Genomic DNA, 19,212 nt, shown 5'->3' with positions numbered 1-19,212 from the left:
GGCGGGGCCAGCAAACATTCTCTACTGGAAAGCCTTAAGTGAGAAAAGAGAGCATACACATCCTCCCAAACATCCCACATCAGTGACTTGAGACATCTGTTTAGACAGTTTCAGAATTATTTAAAGCTGATGCCCTCCAAATAGGACTATCCAAATCGAGTATCGCTGGAAATGTTCTCTGCTGTGAAGACAAGTTCCTCAGGATGGGGATATACAGCTCATTTGCCTACAATTCACAAACTCTTAGGTTCATTTCCTAGTACCAGAAGTAAGAAAGAACTAAAAAGCCTGACAGTTCCTTTCTTGATTTCCACCCTAGGTTGTGAGTTCTTCCTGCCTGCTCTCAGCCAGGAAGTTACCCAGTAAAGCAAACTCAGCACCCAGGCAGAAACAGGATAAAAGGGGCTAACTGAAGGCCTCCAGGCACTATCAGGCTTGAGTGTGAATGACATCTGCTGACAAGATAAAATAATGCCAGGTCCCTACACCCAGCCAGTGACATCACAGCATGCTCAGCAGCCACACAAGGCTAAAAGTCCCAAGGAAGAACTTGCCTATAGCCAAGGGTGTGGGAAGGAGACGGATATGTAAGCAGTGTAGAGAGATGACAAGAGTGTTCTCCCAAACAACTGCAGAAACACACAAGATCTGCAGTAACCATAGAACCATGTGCTATAATATAAATCAAAGAATCATGTGGTATGTGAGCTATAGTTTAATAAGGCCACTTTCTAAAGCCTCAGAAGAACTCCCAAGGCCTTTGCTTGTCACTGCCTCCTACCACACTGCACACCAGGAACTCACTGACTGAGATGGCATGTACAGAGATGACTCATACTTCTCTAGCTGGCATTTGGTGAGTCTCTCATGTAAAATAACCATTTAAAAAAAAGCAAACTTTTGTTTCTTAAAAGAGACTCCGGTTTGGGGTTACAGAAGATAACCCAACATTTAGAACTAAGCCTTGTAAAACCAAGCATGCTTTATATACTCTTTAGCTGCTGATCACCTTCCTACATGAGTTTAGGCTGCTTCAAGCACAAACCCCTAGGCTCTGTGTTGCTGTGATGGTATGAAGTGATGCTGCCCAAATGAGGTGAGGGAGTGAGGACACAAGCCAAAGACATCTCCCAGAAGACAAGCCAGGCCAAAAGCGATCGGTTCCACTCCAATTTCCTATGCAGCGGAGCAGAGCATCCCTGCTGGGGAACTTATTAAAAGTGTGCTGGCTTCATAAAAAGGAAAAGGGATTTCTTTCCAAAAAGAACCATGTTGCTGCTCTAATGAGACTAGGCACATGGTAACTCGCTGACCTTGCACACTACTCAGGCAGCTTTGGTGAGAGAGCCAGCGAACAGCCTCACAGCCTGGCTGGCAGATGCAGATCCTGGGCAAACATCTGGGAGCTGAAGCCCGAGGATGCCAAGGGAGCACCTCTGGGGCCTGCCTGGCCTTCAGCTTCCCACAAAGCCATAATGTCCACAGGAGGAGGCATGCAGCTGATGAGCCACTGGATAAGCTGCCCAGGGTTAAGGTCTGTCTCGGGCATCTTTGTGAGACTCAGACACTGAAGCAGGAAAGTCCTGTCTCTGGAAGAACAGCATGCAGATTCTCCTAAGCAAACAGCAGAGCAAAAAGCAACACTGATTTCTTCATAGTGCCATCTTGGGATCTCACCCACAGCAGCTGCTGTCTTCTCCACCCAGCCCTGCAGAGATCAGAACAGAGATAGGCACCCAAGGAGGAAGTAGCCCTTGCCAGAAATGAGTGGCCTGGGGGTACTGCAGTGAGAGGAGGGGCAGATGAGCTCTCACTGGGTTTGGGGTACCTCAAGCTTCAGCCACCAGGCAGTCCCTCTGCAGCAGCTCAGCCAGCTCACTGTGCTTCCCGAGTGTTTTCAAAGAAAAACAAAAAAGTCCAACATAATTACAGGCTCTGACCCCAACTGCCTTTAACCCTGATGGCCCCATGATTGCTCGGGAATATAAAGTTTCCTTTCAGATGCTCTCCATGCCCACCCACATCCCCAATGCTCAGAGGGTCCCAGCGGGCTCCCAGGTGGCAGAGCTGAGGAACAATGGGATGCCAGGTATGAAGCCACACTGGCAAAGACATCACGGTTACTGAAACATTTACAGTTTTGGAGCACTCTATCATCCTCTGACCTGTATTAGTGCTGAAGGGCACCTTGCAGATACTTGAGCTGTCCCAAGGTAAGGCTGGGCAGTTCAACAGGGCACATTAAGGGGGAAAGATGACATAAGGACAAGGTTTATATAGACTCTCTTCTGGCCTATTTTGACTTCCTGTGTGGTCTGACACCCACATACACATTCCTGCCCCTGCGCGCCCTTGCAGACACACACACACACACACACACACACACACACACACACACACATGCAAATCACTAAGAAGAAAGGAAAGTAAGCTATGGGCCACACAGATTTCCAGGCCTGCCACTGAGCTCAAGAATCAGAATCTCCTTGCATCAAAAGCCTAGGTCAAAAGTCCAAGAACATCTTCCATTATTCTCTCTTTGAAGAATGTACTCAGAAGGCCGGGCATGGTGGTACACGCCTTTAATTCCAGTACATGGAATGCAGAGGCAGGAACATCACTGTGAGTTTGATGCCAGCCTGGTCTACACAGTGAGTTAGAGGACAGGCAGAGCTACAGAGTGAGACCCTGTCAAAAACCAAAACAACAGCAACAAAAATGTATGCAGAAAACATCCACAAAGGTTTCTCCTGGGAAAGTCTGGCAGGAACAACTCAAGATGGCTACAGTCATGGCAAGCTGAACTGGTAAAATCACTGCCTTGAGGACAGGACAATCAGATAATGAAGAAAACAGTTTCCATTTATAGTTCACTTAGGTTGCATTGATGGCACTAAGCTCAATGTCTATAATTCTCATCTATTTTCATAGTGATATAGTAACTGTCCCCTTTGCATTTAGGCTGCTTTCTTCAGTTTCTCCTCCAAAGGCCAAATCCAAAAGCCTCTGGGAATGTTCTCACGTGAAATGTCCAGGACAAAATCCCTAGCCATCAATTCAGACTCACTCTAAGCCTCCTCTACCTCCCTGCTACGAGTTGATACAGCCTATGGCTTCAGCCTCTACTCTCTTCTCTTAGGGTCTCTACCACCCACTAGGACCACCTGTGGATACTTACAATTCCCAGCCTAGACATACTACATCAAAATCTCCGGGGTATCTGCCAGCTCCAAAGGGTACCAGAGGCCAAGAACTGTTGCACTGGTCTCGTCATTATGAATTTACTCGTTCCAAGACTTCAAATACCACCTGGGGAACTCCAAAGCACCCCAGTCTCGCCCAGAGCTCCAAGCCAGTACTCCACTCTACTCCATCTGCATGCCCGTGAGGACAGCTCTACAAAGACCAGCATCACTCAACTCCATGTCTCCATCACACCCCACAGATCTATGGTAGGAGTATGGGGTTTAGTCAGCAGCTAGGACCTAACAGACACCTTGGAGGCACCCAAGCCCCGCCCTCTCCCGTGCCTTCATCTCTTCTCTTCTCCATCCACATACAGATGAGTGTGCATTCTCCTTTTCATTTGCATCAGTGCATTTCCTCTGCAAAACTGCACAGAACCGTCCCTGTGTTCCTCTCCACACCTCTGAATTAGCCACTCCACTAAGTCAGGCAGATTTCTGAAGGAGTGTGCTTCTCTCTGGCCTCCTTAGCACAGAGCCTCCCACTTGGGGACAATGGTATCCTAGACTGTGAAGCCCTTCACCCCTCTACTCTTCTTGCTGGGCACCATGTAAGACGGCTATCCATTCTCTCCAATGTGTCTACCTTGGGACAGTGTTAAGTAAACAGTGGATTTTTACCTTACTGCTGAAACATGAGGCTATTTTAAGTAATACAATGACAAGTACTTTTTAATTTAATGATAACAATTCTTTTTATAACACAAAGTAGCTAAGCACACCAAACTTGTGACTTATTATTGCTATAAACCTCCCTTCTAAAATAAAATTTGAGATTTGGAATAGACCTTTTTCAAAGTTAATAAAGAATGATGAAGGTGAGGCAAAATTAGCAGAGGTGACCTACAAATGGGAGATAAGTAACACAGGCCTCCTTGGACCTGATAAGCCTTAACTAGCCTTTCCCAAAGGTCTCAGCTCCCTCCCCCAGCACTCCTCCAAACTATCAGTACTTGGCCCTGGGGCCACTGCGTGTGACTGTGATTCCCCTGCCTCCTTTCTAGATGCTGAACACTGGGGGGGGGGGGGGGTGTGTGCAAGTGCCTGGTCCACTCTTGACAGATTCCACCAGCACATTCTTCTACACCAATGCTCCTCACCCTTCCTAATGCTGAGACTCTTTTCTACAGTTCCTCATGCTGTGGTGACGCCCAATCACAAACTGTTTTTGTTGCTATCTTATATCTATAATTTTGCTACTGATATGAATTATAATACAAATATCTGTATTTTCCGGTGGTCTTAGGTGACCCCTGGGAAACAGTCATTCAACCTCAAAGGGTCATGACGCACAGGTTGAGAACCACTGCTATAGACCAATAGGCGCTGTTCTAAATACCAAAGACGTGCTAAAATCTGTAGGAAGAGTCACCATGGGGGAGACTGTACATAAAACATGCCCAAAGTCACTACCTCCAATCACCAAAGCTTTTCAGGAGATTCAGCACCAGGCAACCCTCCTGAATAGAGCACATACTATCCCAGATGAATACTCAACAACAGCACACTAGAATATAAGACTAGGCCTTGTATTTGGGTGACTCTAAGACACAGCTATATGACATTCTAGGGACAAATTTTCACTATAGCTTTTAATCCTAAGATGAACAATACATACAAGTCCGAAGAAAATTCCAAGTTTTATATTACAGAAGCTCTTCTAAATAGTAAAGAAGCTGACTTCCTACTCTAAAAATCATGGCTCAGGAAATCCAGCTCACTCAGAACTTCTTTTACAAATTCCCAGCATATCTATGACAGTGAAAAATACGCATATATAGTGCTTTTAGCTGGGCAGTTCCAGAGTAGGAACTCATCCTACAGATCTGATCACTACTTTGTCCCATCCCAGAGGTATACACCTCGAAGCATATGTGTGTGCACATGTTGTTTATATACATGTGCATGCATGTGCATAAACATGTTTAAATGCATGTGTACACACATGTTTATATACATCTATATGAATGCATAACTATTTATACATTTGTGTGTACATATACATGTTTATATATGATTGTGTATACATATGTTTTTATACATGCATGCATGTGTATGTGTGTGTATACAAAGTCTCAGGTAGTCCAGGGGCTAGCCTGGAACTCCCTATAGTTAAGAATAACTTTGGCCTTCTGGTCATCCTACCTGCACCCTCCCAATGCTGTGATCATAGACATATGTCCTGATATCCAGTTTTATACATAACTGAGGATCAAACTCAGGGCTTCATACATGTTAGGCAAGCACTCTATCAACTGAGTTACACCTCCAGCCCAAAGATCTGAAGTAATCTAATTGTGTAATTGGGGAATTTTTTTTTAAGTTTCATCCATATGATGGAATGTATGTACACATGCAGAACATGTAAAATAAATCACAATTAGGTACATAACAATACATGTGGAGTTATTCTAAATGAATAAGCATATATAAGTGCACAAAGAATACACACACATATTTACTGACACGTTCATATATTTCATTTTAAAAGTATCCAAAACAATACTGAAATGTTGTTTTCAGTGGAATTGAAGATCAAGTCCCACGGTTGGAAGAACACTCACAGTCCTTTTTGCCTTCTGTTCTGTGTACCATTTATAGATATTAACTAGTTAGATCTGCTCTGACAAAGAAACAGACATGAGTAAAAGAAAATATGCTACTTTAATTGCATTTTTCTTTGTCCACAGCTGACCCACAAGTGTAACAATGAGATACACAGCCAGAACTCTGCTGCAGTTTGGGTCTTATCTGCTCAACAGTGACCCTGACATAGAAACAGCCAAAGTTCAACTCGGCTGCCTGGAAATCATGCTGAAGCTACTTGGGATATGCCAGGTCATATTTTCAAAGTGTCCCAACAAGCCTGCAGTAAACATAAATGCCAATACGACAGCGAGATCAAATGAGCTTTAAAACCTACCTGTGGTGTCTTTACAAACCATACAAAACAGTTTATTTTGGCTTTTCCTGTGTGGCAGCAGGAGTCAAAGCATAGCTACTGAGTTGGCCCTGAGAGCCTGGCTAGCTAACAAGGGTTGATCCAGAATTCTCAAGCCCCAAACCTTTGTCCATCTGGCAAAGAAAACACACACATGTACATGCACACCCCACCCAACCCCAGGAATCTCCTCTTTCTAAATATAGTAGGCAACTGCCCAGTTTCCAAACTCACCCTCTGCAGCATTCTGTGCCTTCCAACCAAGGTGAAATGAGCCAGACATAAACATGCTGTGACAGCTTCTGGCCCCCACTGCAAAGCTGTTTTCCTTACTATTTCCTCTCTTTCTCCACTCTGGGTTTCTACAAAATGTGGAAACCCCAGTGACTCTAATTTATAAAAAGTCCTTTAGCTACTAATGCTGTTTTGTTCTCAGCTTAACAAACCAGCTTTTCCTGCTAGGCCCACAGTTTGAGTTTGGAAGAGTCTCTTCGATATGAGCAAAGTACAGTTCATCTCACACTGTACTGTAGGAATCTATGGCTCAGAAAAGATATTAGACAGGACTAAGACTAATAAGGAAACCTGTATTTCTCACCCTAGCATAACACAGGGTGGGGCGGGGTGGGGGCACCTCCTTCTTTCAGTATCAGTATCCGTGCCTCAAAAGGCAGCCTGTTCAGAATGCTTCCAATTAAACTAAGCTAAGCTCCAGAAACATAATCTAGCACGTATTCAGAAGCGCCAAACCAACTAGCTACAGGAAAAGAAAAGACCTGAATAACGGCTGTTGCAAACCCTAGAGATGCTGGTGTCCACAACAGACCCAAATATTTCAGGTATTGGGACCCACACACCAAGGCAGACATGGGAGTGATCACTGCGGCTCCTTCTCTAACTGAAACACTGAGATGACCCAATCATCAACCCTCTGAATTAATAAAAAGGTATTCAGTATATACATGTGCTGCTGACGTAGAGAAAGTAAGATACAGGAGCCATGGGGAAAGTAAAACAAAAATGTATGTAGTAAAATTCCATTTTGAAAACATAATGCACAGAAAACAGTGTTCCAATGTGAGTGAAAGAGTCTTGGGGCTGCGTGTGTGACTAAGTGGTAGGGCACCTAGTCTATCATGTGAAACACTGAGTTTGATCTCCAGAACTAAGAATGAGAAAGAAAAAGAGAAAGGGGGAAGGAAAAAGAGAAAATTGGGGCAGGGTGGAAGGAGGAAGAAGAGGAAGAAGAGGAAGAAGAAGAGAGAGAAAGCCTTTTTTTCTGTATACTTCTCTGAGTACATTCTCATGAGTTGCATGCGTCAGTGTCATTTTAATTTGCCTTTGAGCCAGGTAATCCATTCACACTGTGAATTTTCTCCCTATACCTCATCTTCCTCCGTTCGTCTCTATTTCAGACAAATCATTCATTTCACATAATATCATTCACATAATAGCTCAGGTCAAAAACCTCTGAGTTATTCCTGATTTCTCTCTTTTCTCTAACAGTCCTATTCAATTAAGCAGCAAACCATGCTAGCTCTACTGATAAAGCGCCCAGCCTCTGATGTCATTATCCCGGTCCAAGGTGCCATGCTCTTATTTCTATCCCAACAGCCTCCTAATTGGCTCCTTGTTCCATCTCATGCCACTGTCTTGTCTCACATAACCCTGCTGGCCTTGAACTCCCTATGCAGCAGAAACGACTTTGAACTTCTTATCCTCCTGTCTGCCTCCACCTTTCAAGTGTTTGGATTAAAGGCTTGCCTGATCCACATAATCTTTTTAAAACATAAACTGAATCGCGTAACAACCTCTCATGGCCATCCATCACAGTGAGGATGGATGTCCTTTCAAGTAAGTACTCAAGAGTTCTGACCTAGGTGCTAGACCCCTCCCCCCCCACCCCCCACCCCCCGCACCCTCACCCCATTCACTCCTCTCCACTGTGCTCCAGTAACAAATGGTCTCACTAACGCATCTTCCCTTGGCTTCTACACCTGTTCCCTCACCCCCTCGAGTCCTTAGTGTAGTCCAGGGCTTTAAAGTACATGACAAAAGCTGAGTATGAGCTCTCAATTTGTCCATGAAAGTTTTCTTTCCTGGTAAAAAGGTCTATCAGTTGAAATAGATTGAGTTGTAATTTTCAAAATTAAAAACAAAGCCAATCATTAATGTGAATCTAAAATAACTGCTTTAACTATTAGGTCTATAATGGTAACCCTCCTTTGGCTAATTTTTAGAAATGCTATGGCCTTGATAGGATAATAGCCTTCAGAAATTGCTTTCTCTAATACCTCTGTGGTCCTAACATCATTCAAACTTTGTCAGCTCAGGGAGGGGTTGGGTCATTGTCTTAAGCCTAGAATGCCTGCCTGCCTATGAGACCCACTATGAGAGATGCCTATGTAGATAGAGCAGACAGCTGAACCACTGCCCCGCTAAAAACCAATCTCCTAGGTCCTTAGGTCCTGACATACACGTGAGAGGACTGCAAATGGAAACAAAGAGTCTCCAAAAGAAGACAAATGGACAAAATTAATTAAGTACTGTTCACTTCATCATCAAAAGTTTTATGGGACAAAGAAGAGGACGGTATGTGTATAAATGCACATGTCAGCAAATAACGTGACCCCACAGCCAATGAATGCACAAACAAAAGCAGCTCTGCATCATTAGCATTCAGTGAAATCCAAATTAGAACCAAATGAGATACATCACTCCAGTAGTTTTTTTACCACCAAGAAGAGATAATAGGAAGTGTCGGTGAGGCTCATACACTGTTGACGGGTAATACGGTGCTTCTGCTGTGGAAAGCGATTTGTCAGGCTTTTAAAAGTTAAACCTAAGTTTCCCTTAAACCTGAGTTTAAATCAAAATTGTACTAAGCTAAGTTTCTCAACAATCCTCCTCCGAGGTAATACATGAAGTTAGAACTGAAAGCAGACCCACACAAAGGCTCATATGTAAACATTGCTAGTAGCATCATTCAAAAAAGCTAACAACCGGAACTCAACTCAGAGTTTACAAAACAGAATACTCTCCAGCAATAAAAAGGAACACTCTACTAATAAAAGCGAGAACACAGACCAGCCTTAAATCAACATGCTAAGTAGAAGAGCCTGGATACAAAAGACTACGTAATATGTGACTCAACTTAGCTCCAATTCTCAGCAATGACTCTTAGAGAAAGGGGAGGGAGTCCATAGCTGTCTATGGCTTGAGAAGGGAAGGCACTTGCAAACAGGTATGAGGAAGCTTTCAGAGTGACAATAATTTTCATCAACTGGATTCTGGTCATTGTTCCATAAGCCACTTAAAACGGCTGAATTCTTTGTCAAGTAAATTATTAACATTGAAACTTTAAAAACAAAAAACTACTCCCCCAAAGCATGCTGGCCTGAAACAAATGGTTACTCTGAAAAGAACCCTGATGGACTGTTCTTGGGAGACAGCTGATAACCTGGCCTATCAAATACAGGTGCGTCTGCTCATTCTGTAGGGAAAGAAAAAAAAAAAGCGAGGAAAATTATTTCCATGACTTCACTGGAGAAAGAATAGTGCTTCTCTGTGGTGGATGCTAGTAATTAACATTTAAGACACACAGCCATAAAAAGAAATCAAACTCAGTATCTGGTATAACATAGATGAAGCCTGAAAACATCATGCCATATAAAATAGTCCACATACAAATGATAACTTCTGTATGATTCTAAAAATGCCTAGGACAACCAAATAAAGATTATCAGGGTCGAGAGCAGGACTGGAGTGAGGAGTCCTTATTTTATGGTACAATTTCAGCTTGGGATGCCAGTAAAGTTCTGAAATTAGAGCACACAGACAGTTACATAACACTGTGAATATGCTCAATGCCACTGAGGTGTACAAAAGTATTTAAAAGCTATTAAAGTAGTAAATTTTGTGCCATGTATATTTTACCATAATAATTTTAAAAGCCTGTCTTGAAAAATGAGCAAAAAATAAAATGTGAACAGACATCCCACCACAGAAGATACACAAATGGTAAATAAGACTGTGAAAACTATTCAATAGCATATGTCACCAGAAAATTGGGAGAGTGGGGCTAATTATGAGTTCCTCCACATCTTAGATGCTTAACATGCAAACAGTGGCATTGCCACGTACAGAGCAGCAGGGTCCCTCTCTCTTTGCTGGAGCCATTTTGGAAGACAGTTTGATTATTTCTTATAAAACAACACACACTCGTACCATATGAGCCAACAATCACATTCCTGGACTTTACCCAAATGAGCAAAAAACTCGTGCCTGTGCACAAAATGATTGCTGGCTTCATTCATCATTGTCCAGACTTGAAGTGATCAAGGAGCCCTTCACTAGATGAAAGACGAAAACAAATATTGGCACTCAACAAGAAGACCCAATAGTTACTGAGACACGAAAGAACCTTCAGTGCTCATTACTAAGTGAAAAGGCTACAGACTGGTTCTCAGTATCTAACAGTCTGGAAAAGGGCAAAAGTGGAAAGACAATGAGAAAGATCCACGGTTGGTAGGCGATAGAGAAAAGGCATATGATAGAACAGAAGACAGTGAAACTATAATGGCATTGCAATGGGTCCAAGCCATTGTACCCTGTCAATGTCCATCCACTGTGCACCACCAGGAAACTTTCATTAAATAGTCTATCAGGGGCCAGGGGTATAGAGTGTACTCTCATGTGCAAGGCCTTAGCTTCAACCTCCAACACCACGAAGCTAAAATAGAATCAATATTAAATTAATATTGGTTAATCAGCAATAACAGACGTAGCAGAATTTTGAGAGTTTTTTTTTAAATAAGGAGAAACCAGAAGGAACAGACATTCTAAGCTATGATGGGAACCTTGTATATATTCTACTCAAATGTTCTATAAACCTCAAGGCCAGTTAAAGAGCAAAGTCTATTCCTTATTTAACAGGGTTAGATGGTTCTAAGCCACAGGTAGAGGGTTGAAGATTGGAGATTAGATGTATTTATCCCATGCAACCTCAAATAGAGAAACATGCACAGATGTTTTTAGAGCTAGCGTTACTGTTGTTTATATTTGTATGAGTAATACTCCAAATGTCAGTATCACAAATTACCACCACTTACAAATAATTAGGAAAGTCATTTTCCCCCTTTTCTTCACAAGTTGCTAAGTAAACCAAAGGAACTGGAACATTTTTTTGCTACCTGGATCCATATTTATTTGCCCCATTAAGGTTTTTTGTGAGTAACATAATTACTGCTAAGCAAATCGAAGTGGCACTGGACATCTTTTGAGAGTGTACGCCATTCAGAAACAGTTTGTTCTTGGAGCTAAGGGAGGGGGTTCAGCAGGTGCGAGCTCTTGCTGCCAATCATGAGGGCCCGAGTTTAGATCCCCAGAACCTCCTAAAAATCCAGTGTGGCCACATGTGGAGCTGTAACCTCAGCGCTACAGAGAACAGAGATAGGAGCACCTGAGGTTAGTCAGCCTGGTGAGCTCTGGGTTCAGTGAAAGGCCCCGAGTAAGTCAGAGCTGATAGAGCAGACACATGATGTGCACCACAGGCACAGGTACACACAACTGCACACATGCATATACAACACACACACACACACACACACACACACACACACACACACACACACGGCTCATTCTCACCATGGAAAAAATTGCTAATGAATTGAGAAAGGTTAACTGGTCTTTTTTTTTTTTTTTTTTTTTTAATAAATCTTTCTATTTATTTACTTCATATACAATGTTTTGACTGTATGTGTGCCTGCACTCCAGAAGAGGGCACCAGGTCTCATTTTAGATGGTTGTGAACCACCATGTGGCTTCTGGGAATTGAACTCAGGACTTTTGGAAGAGCAGGCAGTGCTCTTAACCTCTGAGCCATCTCTCCAGCCTGAACTGGTCTTAAAATACACACATTTGGTAATTATTCTACTGTTGTTCTAATGAATAAAGAAGACGAATCATTCACTTTAACAATTCAGACCAAGAATCGGTTTGTGGCCTCCCTGTTCAATGCTCTATTACTCCATTAAAAAATGAATCACTGACCAGCCGATCGCTGTGAGTTCGAGGCCAGCCTGGTCTACAAAGTGAGTCCAGGACAGCCAAGGCTAACACAGACGACCCTATCTCGAAAAAGAAAAAAAAAAAAAAAAATCACTGCTAATCACCTGTAGTCCCCAAAAAGAAAGTGATGTTTTACAAAGACAAGTCAGAAAAGGCTGCCCTTTTAATCTACCCTTCCAGCCTTCAAGGCTCTTTTTAAGACTATTAGGGTGAGAAAAATCTCAAAGTACAATACAAAATATCAGTTAGCCCCGGCTACTCAGGGCTGGGGATCTATAAAGTGCTAGTATGCTCTTCTCAATTGGCCTAGCACCTGCTGTGTTTCCCCTACTGCAAGATGGATCTATGGAAACTCTGCATCTTCACTACCAGCATTTTTATTGAGAGGAAGACCAGCAGACCACTGCCAGGTTCAAAACTTGGTGACACGATTTCCTCGCTGCGTGAATTTTGACAAGTTAGCCCAGAAATGCAGAAACAGGACAGGGCAGCTAGTCCAGCATATCTGCAGTTTCCACCAACCAGTATGGAAAATATGTAGGGCGGGCAAAGATCTGTATCTGTGCCTAACACATGCAAACACGTCTCTGTCATTATTGCATAAACAATACAGCATGTAACAATTATGTCCCTAGCATTTGCATTATGGTATGCATTATGGTATGCATTAGCCGCCACCTAAAGCTGCCTAAAGTATTCAGAAAGATATGTGCAGGTTACATGTAAACAATAAAAGAGAGAGTTGAGCATCTGAGGATTTGGGTATCCACAAACCCCCATAAATACAGAGAGACAACTACATTCATCTTACAGAATGGTAGCATGGTACAATCTGCGGTCCCTGGCACAGGAACTGGCATTTACTAAATGCTCAATAAAATGAAATATACTGACTTTCTTATTGGGCTATTTGTTTGTGTTAAATTCACCTTGAGAATAGGATAGAAGAGAAAGAAAAGGGATCACAACATCAGAAATAGCTGAGAATGCGATGAAAAAGGCCCATTGTTCCCAATGAGGACCATAAAAAGTATGGGGTCAGCTAGTGTAACATAAAAGCATTCATTTCATTTAGTAAAAACCTATCACTCCGCAGAAGAGCAACCTGAAAAATGGCTTCGTTCACTATTACATAGCCATCCTAACCTGGCTGGAGGGGCTGGAGTCTTAGTTTTGCTTTAGTAGTTCTGCATCCATGAAACCAGGTAGAATCCATACCCTTCCTACAGACTGAAAACACTAGAACACACTCTCCCGGCCCTTGGATGTAAATCAACATGCCCTCACCTCTATTTAAACCCCTATCTTGTAAAGAATAAATTGACTCAGCATCTCCCACATGAAATGCGCTAGGTGCCTAGAGGCAATTACTGCCACCTGGGTGGCTGCAGGCTTGCGCACACTTGTAACGCCCAGACTAGGCAACTCTACAGAGGCAGAAAACTCAGTGCTTAGACAGAACTGCAGAGGTCAGGATGAAATAATAGACAATTGGCTCACTTGGAGATGACAAAAATGCTCTGTGACTGTGGATGATGGTTGCACAAACCATGAGCAGGTACTAAACCACTGCATTAGATGCTTTTAACATGTAAACTATATAAGATAACGTGAATTGCATCTCAGGGATACCACTACCTTAAAAACTGCATTTTTTGCGCACTTTGTCTGTCAGAATAAGGATTCTCTATCTCAGAAAGCAAAAGTCGAATTCCAAGGTGTATTCCCCAGCGACAAATGCAGAAATCAACTGTCAACTTGTGAAGAAACATGGTTCCCCCAAAGCCCAATCCCCTCAGACAAATGGCTTTTCGTGTCTATGAAACCACATTCATTATGTCGAGTGCCCAAGAGTCACACGTAAGACCAGCGCATTCTGCAAGCCTGTTATGTAGACAGGGAGGCAGACAGCCTGGTCCTCTGACAGGGAAACCCCACATAACAACAAGTTAACAGGAACAGAAGACACATTGAGAGACTTACAGATTTTGTTCCCTTTCAACCTGTGGCACTTTTCTTTTTAGCACAACTAAAAACAAAGTTGTGGGAGGTTTGTTTTTTGTTTTGTTTTTTTGTTGTTGTTTCGTTTTGGTTTGTTTGTTTGTTTATCAAACACAACTTGTTGCAAACACTATTACCAGAATTCTATAATTGCATCCATCAGTGGCTGACACACACAACTACTGGAGTTCTCAAGAGCTGACAACATATACCTCTGTCCCTTTTGTTTTCAGAAGCACCATGTCCTGACAACCTTGAATGCTGGCATACAGTAGCATTAGTGACCACTAACGGAGAGCTGCCAAGGGACATGCTCCTGATGTTGCTGTTGGGGGGTGGGGGGATGGGTGTGGTTTGGTCTTGTTGTTTTAGCATTCACTGTGTCTCTCAGTCTCTGAGAAATCAGAGTGACTATTTCCGTTTTACAGAGGAGGAGCTCTGGCTTACTAAACAATTAGTAAACACTGGAGTCAAGATTTGAACCCAGGAAACTCCAAGATCACTCATCACCTATCACTTCTACAGGATACATTTTTTTAAAAATTAAAAAAAAAAAAAAAAAAACCAAGACCCTAAGCCCACAAAATCATATTGGCTGAAAGAATAATCAGCCACTGAGAAGAAGGGGTCCTGGGTGACTGAGTACCACTCAAAAACAGAACAAGTGACCACCAACAGTAGCTGGGAATTAACCAGGCTCATGTTGTTAATGCTCTGTATCAGGGGCAGAGAAACCATATAGAGTTTAGGGGGCTTGTTTTTATGAAGTCATTTTATGAAGATTTTTGGCAGATTCAAAAGCTATACACAAGAGAAGCTCTGTTTTAGGCTAACCCAGATGACAATGTTGCTTTGGGATTAAGTCAATATCTTTGGAATTTGTCAACTTGTATTTGAATACCTTGACCCTTGGGCAGGTGACTAAGTTCTTAGCTGCTTGGTGTCATCATTGACTGAGTAGAAGTAATGCTAAAATGGTGTAGCTAAACTCTGGCAGCCACTGGAGGGCATTCTTACTACCTCTCACTCACAAACAAAGGAAATCTGAACTCAGATTTGTACTAGTTACAAAACAAAACCACTGCCACCTATTTAAGCACACATAGCCATGTAGTTTGTTTTTATTTTGTTTAGTTTTTTGAGACAGGGTTTCTCTGTGTAGCCTTGGCTATCCTAGACTTACTTTGTAGAACAGGCTGGCCATGAACTCACAGCGATCCGCCTGCTTCTGCCTCCTGAGTGCGCCACCATGCCCGGCGTCCATGTGTTTATTTTTAAGCACTGGCTTTTCATTAACAGTAATGATCAAGATGATCTGGAGGAGCCGGGCATGGTGGTGCACGCCTTAAAACCCGCACTTGGGAGGGAGAGGCAAGCAGATCACTGTGAGTTCAAGGCCAGCCTGGTCTACCAGACGAGTCTAGGACAGCCACGGCTACACAGAGAAGCCCTGTCTCAAAAAAACAAAAAATAAAAATAAAAAAATTTTAAAAGATGATCTGATTGAGAAATTTAGTATAAATTTATACAGAATACAATGCAGCAGGCACTTCACAATAACACAATACCTAAAATGGAAAGAAACCAGTGAAAACTTGTTTTAAAGGGTGAAAAAAGGTCATATCAATTAAATGCTCTGTTAAAGCAGTACTTAGTAGTAGCAGTGGGGTGGAGTTGGATGCAGAGAGCCAAGCATACTTAGGTCACTATCAGTCTCTCCAAGTCACAGAACTAATCCATCAGAAGGTAACGTTTGAATCCCAACACTGTAAAGATTCTCCCTATCTGAAGAGTTCATGCTTCTCAGAAACAGGGGAAGGCAAATTGCCAGTCACCCAGAACACCTTCCTCAGGTTCAATGGTCAAATACAAAGTGCAAGTCCAAATGCTAGCAAGTTCAGTCCTGCAGGCTCCATTCTGGACAAGAAGGATATGACAGGACTGAGAGTTCTGTGTTGGCAAGAATTATATTTCTATTTCAGACCACACAGATTCAAAAAATCCAGGCCAGTGAATAAAGCTGTGTGACTCTGGGCTAATGATTCCCAAGCCTGTGCTCTCATTTGCAAAATCAAAAGCGATACATGAGATTAACAAGCAAATAAAACCAAGGCTGCCACAGAGTATTTGTTGTACCTCTGTAGCCATAGGGGCAGCCAACTGTCCCTGGACATCTGTAGTATGCAGTGTAATGCCCAGGAGACAGCAGGCACTTCTTATGTTTTCTGAGCGAAACAGAGGATCAATTAAAGCTGGCCTGAGGTCAGCCGTGCTGGTATGGTGCCTGCCTTAATCACAGCACTCCTGGGAAGCTGAGGCAGGAAGATCACCTGTTCTAGGTGAGCCTGCAGTACCAGGAAACCCTGTTTCCATTAAAGAAAGAAAATAGGCATAAAAGTCAACCAAAATTTCCAGACCTGACTTCTAAGTGGGCCCCAACGTTACTTAAAACTGGACGTCAATTGTTCCCTGAAACAAGACAGGCCCTGGTCTTTGCCTGAAGAATCTGTCCACCCTGCCCCCTTTCAGGTAAGTCACAGGCTCCTGCAGAGCCTGCCCTGGAAAGCCTCCTGACATCTGTCCGGAGCTTTTATTTCACCCCCAAGAAGGCTGGCACTTGCTACCCTTGACATTTCATCTTCTCACTCTTCCACTTTAAAAGCCAACAGGCTTACTACATGACATCTCAGTCTTTTAAGTCTTTCTTTAAAGAAGCCTGGGGACCCTTCTCACAGCTAGGGTCTTACTCTCGGTGAGGCAACCATTCTTAGCTGGGAGATACCATCTATTAGGAAACCCATCACAGAGACAGGAGAAGTTGAAGGAGTCTAACACAATTCCATTATCTGCCTCTACTTCCTGAGTATCAAAATGAAAAGGTCACCTCAACTATTTTTAAATGAACCCAATGAAAAGGAATCCTTCTTGGTGCTCAATCCTAGAATGTTCTCATTTGGCCACAGGGAGAAACTCTGGGCAAAAGTTATGCAGCATGCATATTTTAACACACACACACACACACCCTGTACCAAGATGAGGAGGGGTTGGGGGGCGCTGAGTAGCAAAAAAAAAAAAAAAAAAAAAAAAAAAAAAAAATGGCTTCACAGAAGCTCAGAGAACCTTTTAGATGAGCTTAAACTTCTCTTTTTCTGAGTGAGGGCTAAGGACGTCGCCTCTCAGCTTTTGCAATTTCCAAGGATATCCAAAGGGGAGGGTGGGATGGAGCAAGGGAGCGGGAGAAGGAGAGAGACGGATGTGTTGGTTCTATTTTTAAACCTTCGCCCACAGTTTAGAGTAAAGGAACATTCTGGTTCTCTACTCCCACCCCTGTCACCTTCTGCTGTGCACGAAAATCAAAACCTGCACATGTACACCGCACTGATCTATACGTCTAGGGATGATTGTCAATGCCCCCAGGAAGGCAGCTAACCAACCACTCCAACGCAGAGAATCCGACAGTCCCGACTAGGCTAGAGCTGCGTGCAGGGCTCGCTCCTGCAGGGCTCAAAGCAGTCACCACCCTCCTCTTCACAGAAATGGGCAGTGCCCCCCTCCGAATGCTTCATTGCCAAGGCTGGGCACCGAAATGAACTACTCGCCCCTTAAGGGTACCGAGCCTTGCAAGCGGGAAGCCATGGGTTCCCGGGCAGGTTGCTGCAGGCTGGGCGCTCTGGCTTCATGCCAGAGACACCTGTGTCTCACACACCCACCCAACCCAGAGTGCCACCCGGATGACCACCTCCCGGCGGTCCCCGAATACGGAGGGCTGGGCCACCAGACTCCTCTGAGGCAATGACTCGCTCTTTTCACGTATCCTTCTTGCCTCGCGTGAGCATGGACAACCGTCACTCTGCGCCTGGCGGGGGGGGGGGTGACACGGTAGGGTACGGGGGCGGGGGGGGGGATTAAAAGCCGGTAGCGCGCCGGGAACCCGGAGCTGAGCGACGACGCCCGGAGCCCTCCTGCGCCGCTCCGGGCACTTACTCTTGAGCGCGCTGATGAGCGACTTCCCGTCCTTGATGAGATCCTTGATGAATTTGTTGGTCTTGTCCAGCTCCGCTTCGTGTGACTTGAGCGTCTCTCGGAAGTGCGGGCTGTCGAGGCAGCAGTCGCTGAACTCGAGCGCCGGGAGCCCCATGCTGCCCGTGGACCCGGGCTGAGAGGGATGCGCCTCGCGCGCTGCTCGGCCGACACCCGCGACGACTGCCGATCCACAGGTGTGGGTGGCGCCGGCTAGCCCCGCGCGGGGTCAGCGGGAGCAGGAAACTCTGGACGGCAGCCGAGACACGGACGGACGGCGGGTGCTCCAGCGGAGAGCCACCGAGCGGCACGCCAGCAGGAGGTGCGGTGGCGGACCCTTGGCGGCGCCGGGAAGGGAACGAACGCGGCCACCGCTTCCCCGCCTCCTCTGCGGGCTCTCTCCTCAGCAGCCTCGAGCAGCCTCGAGCGCCTTCTCACAGAAGCCTCGGCCGCCCCGCCGGCGTCCGGGCCGCCCGAACCTGCTAGCGATGACCTAATCCCCTGCAGGGCCAATCACCGTACTTGCCTCAGCCCGACCCCCGGGGACGCCCGAGGACGCCCTGCCTTTCCGCGGTTCTAATCCAATCATATCGTTCTAGAGGCGGGGCCTGGACTGAGAGGCGGAGCCCACACCACCACCAAGTCCGCAGAGCAAGCCCCGCCCCCTCTCGCTCAGCGGTGGTTGCTGAACTGGAGCCCGGTGTTGCATTCTGTGATGGGTGCGCCCCCGCGACCCTGAACCTGGCCCACCCCGTGCGGCCCTAACCGGAGCCTGAAATGAGACTTCTGCTGATCTAAGGAACCAAAGAGCCTCGGAGTGCCACGCAAAAAATAAAAAATAAAAATAAATAAAATCCAGAATGCTGTTCGCCGCAGCCCACCCGACACTACTGAGCAGTCGATCTTGCACTCAAAATACATCCCCTTACCCAGGAG

The 19,212-nt window shown here is 44.6% G+C and overlaps 1 protein-coding gene across 2 annotated transcripts in view; it reads right to left on the bottom strand.

Annotated features, from left to right (window-relative positions):
• Arhgap26 (Rho GTPase activating protein 26) overlaps positions 1 to 18,742 on the bottom strand; it is a 382,948-nt gene extending 364,206 nt beyond the window's left edge. For both annotated transcript variants that reach the window (XM_051163712.1, XM_051163713.1), the window contains exon 1: positions 18,241 to 18,742. In XM_051163712.1, the coding sequence (XP_051019669.1) occupies positions 18,241 to 18,394 (154 nt within the window). In that variant the 5' untranslated portion in view covers positions 18,395 to 18,742. The remainder of the gene's footprint in view (positions 1 to 18,240) is intronic.
• Between the last annotated feature and the right edge of the window lie 470 nt (positions 18,743 to 19,212).

Source organism: Acomys russatus, chromosome 20, assembly GCF_903995435.1.
Source record: "Acomys russatus chromosome 20, mAcoRus1.1, whole genome shotgun sequence".
Lineage (NCBI taxonomy): Eukaryota > Metazoa > Chordata > Mammalia > Rodentia > Muridae > Acomys > Acomys russatus.
The sequence above is the reverse complement of the archived record's forward strand: the minus strand, read 5'-3'. Positions and strand labels throughout refer to the sequence as shown.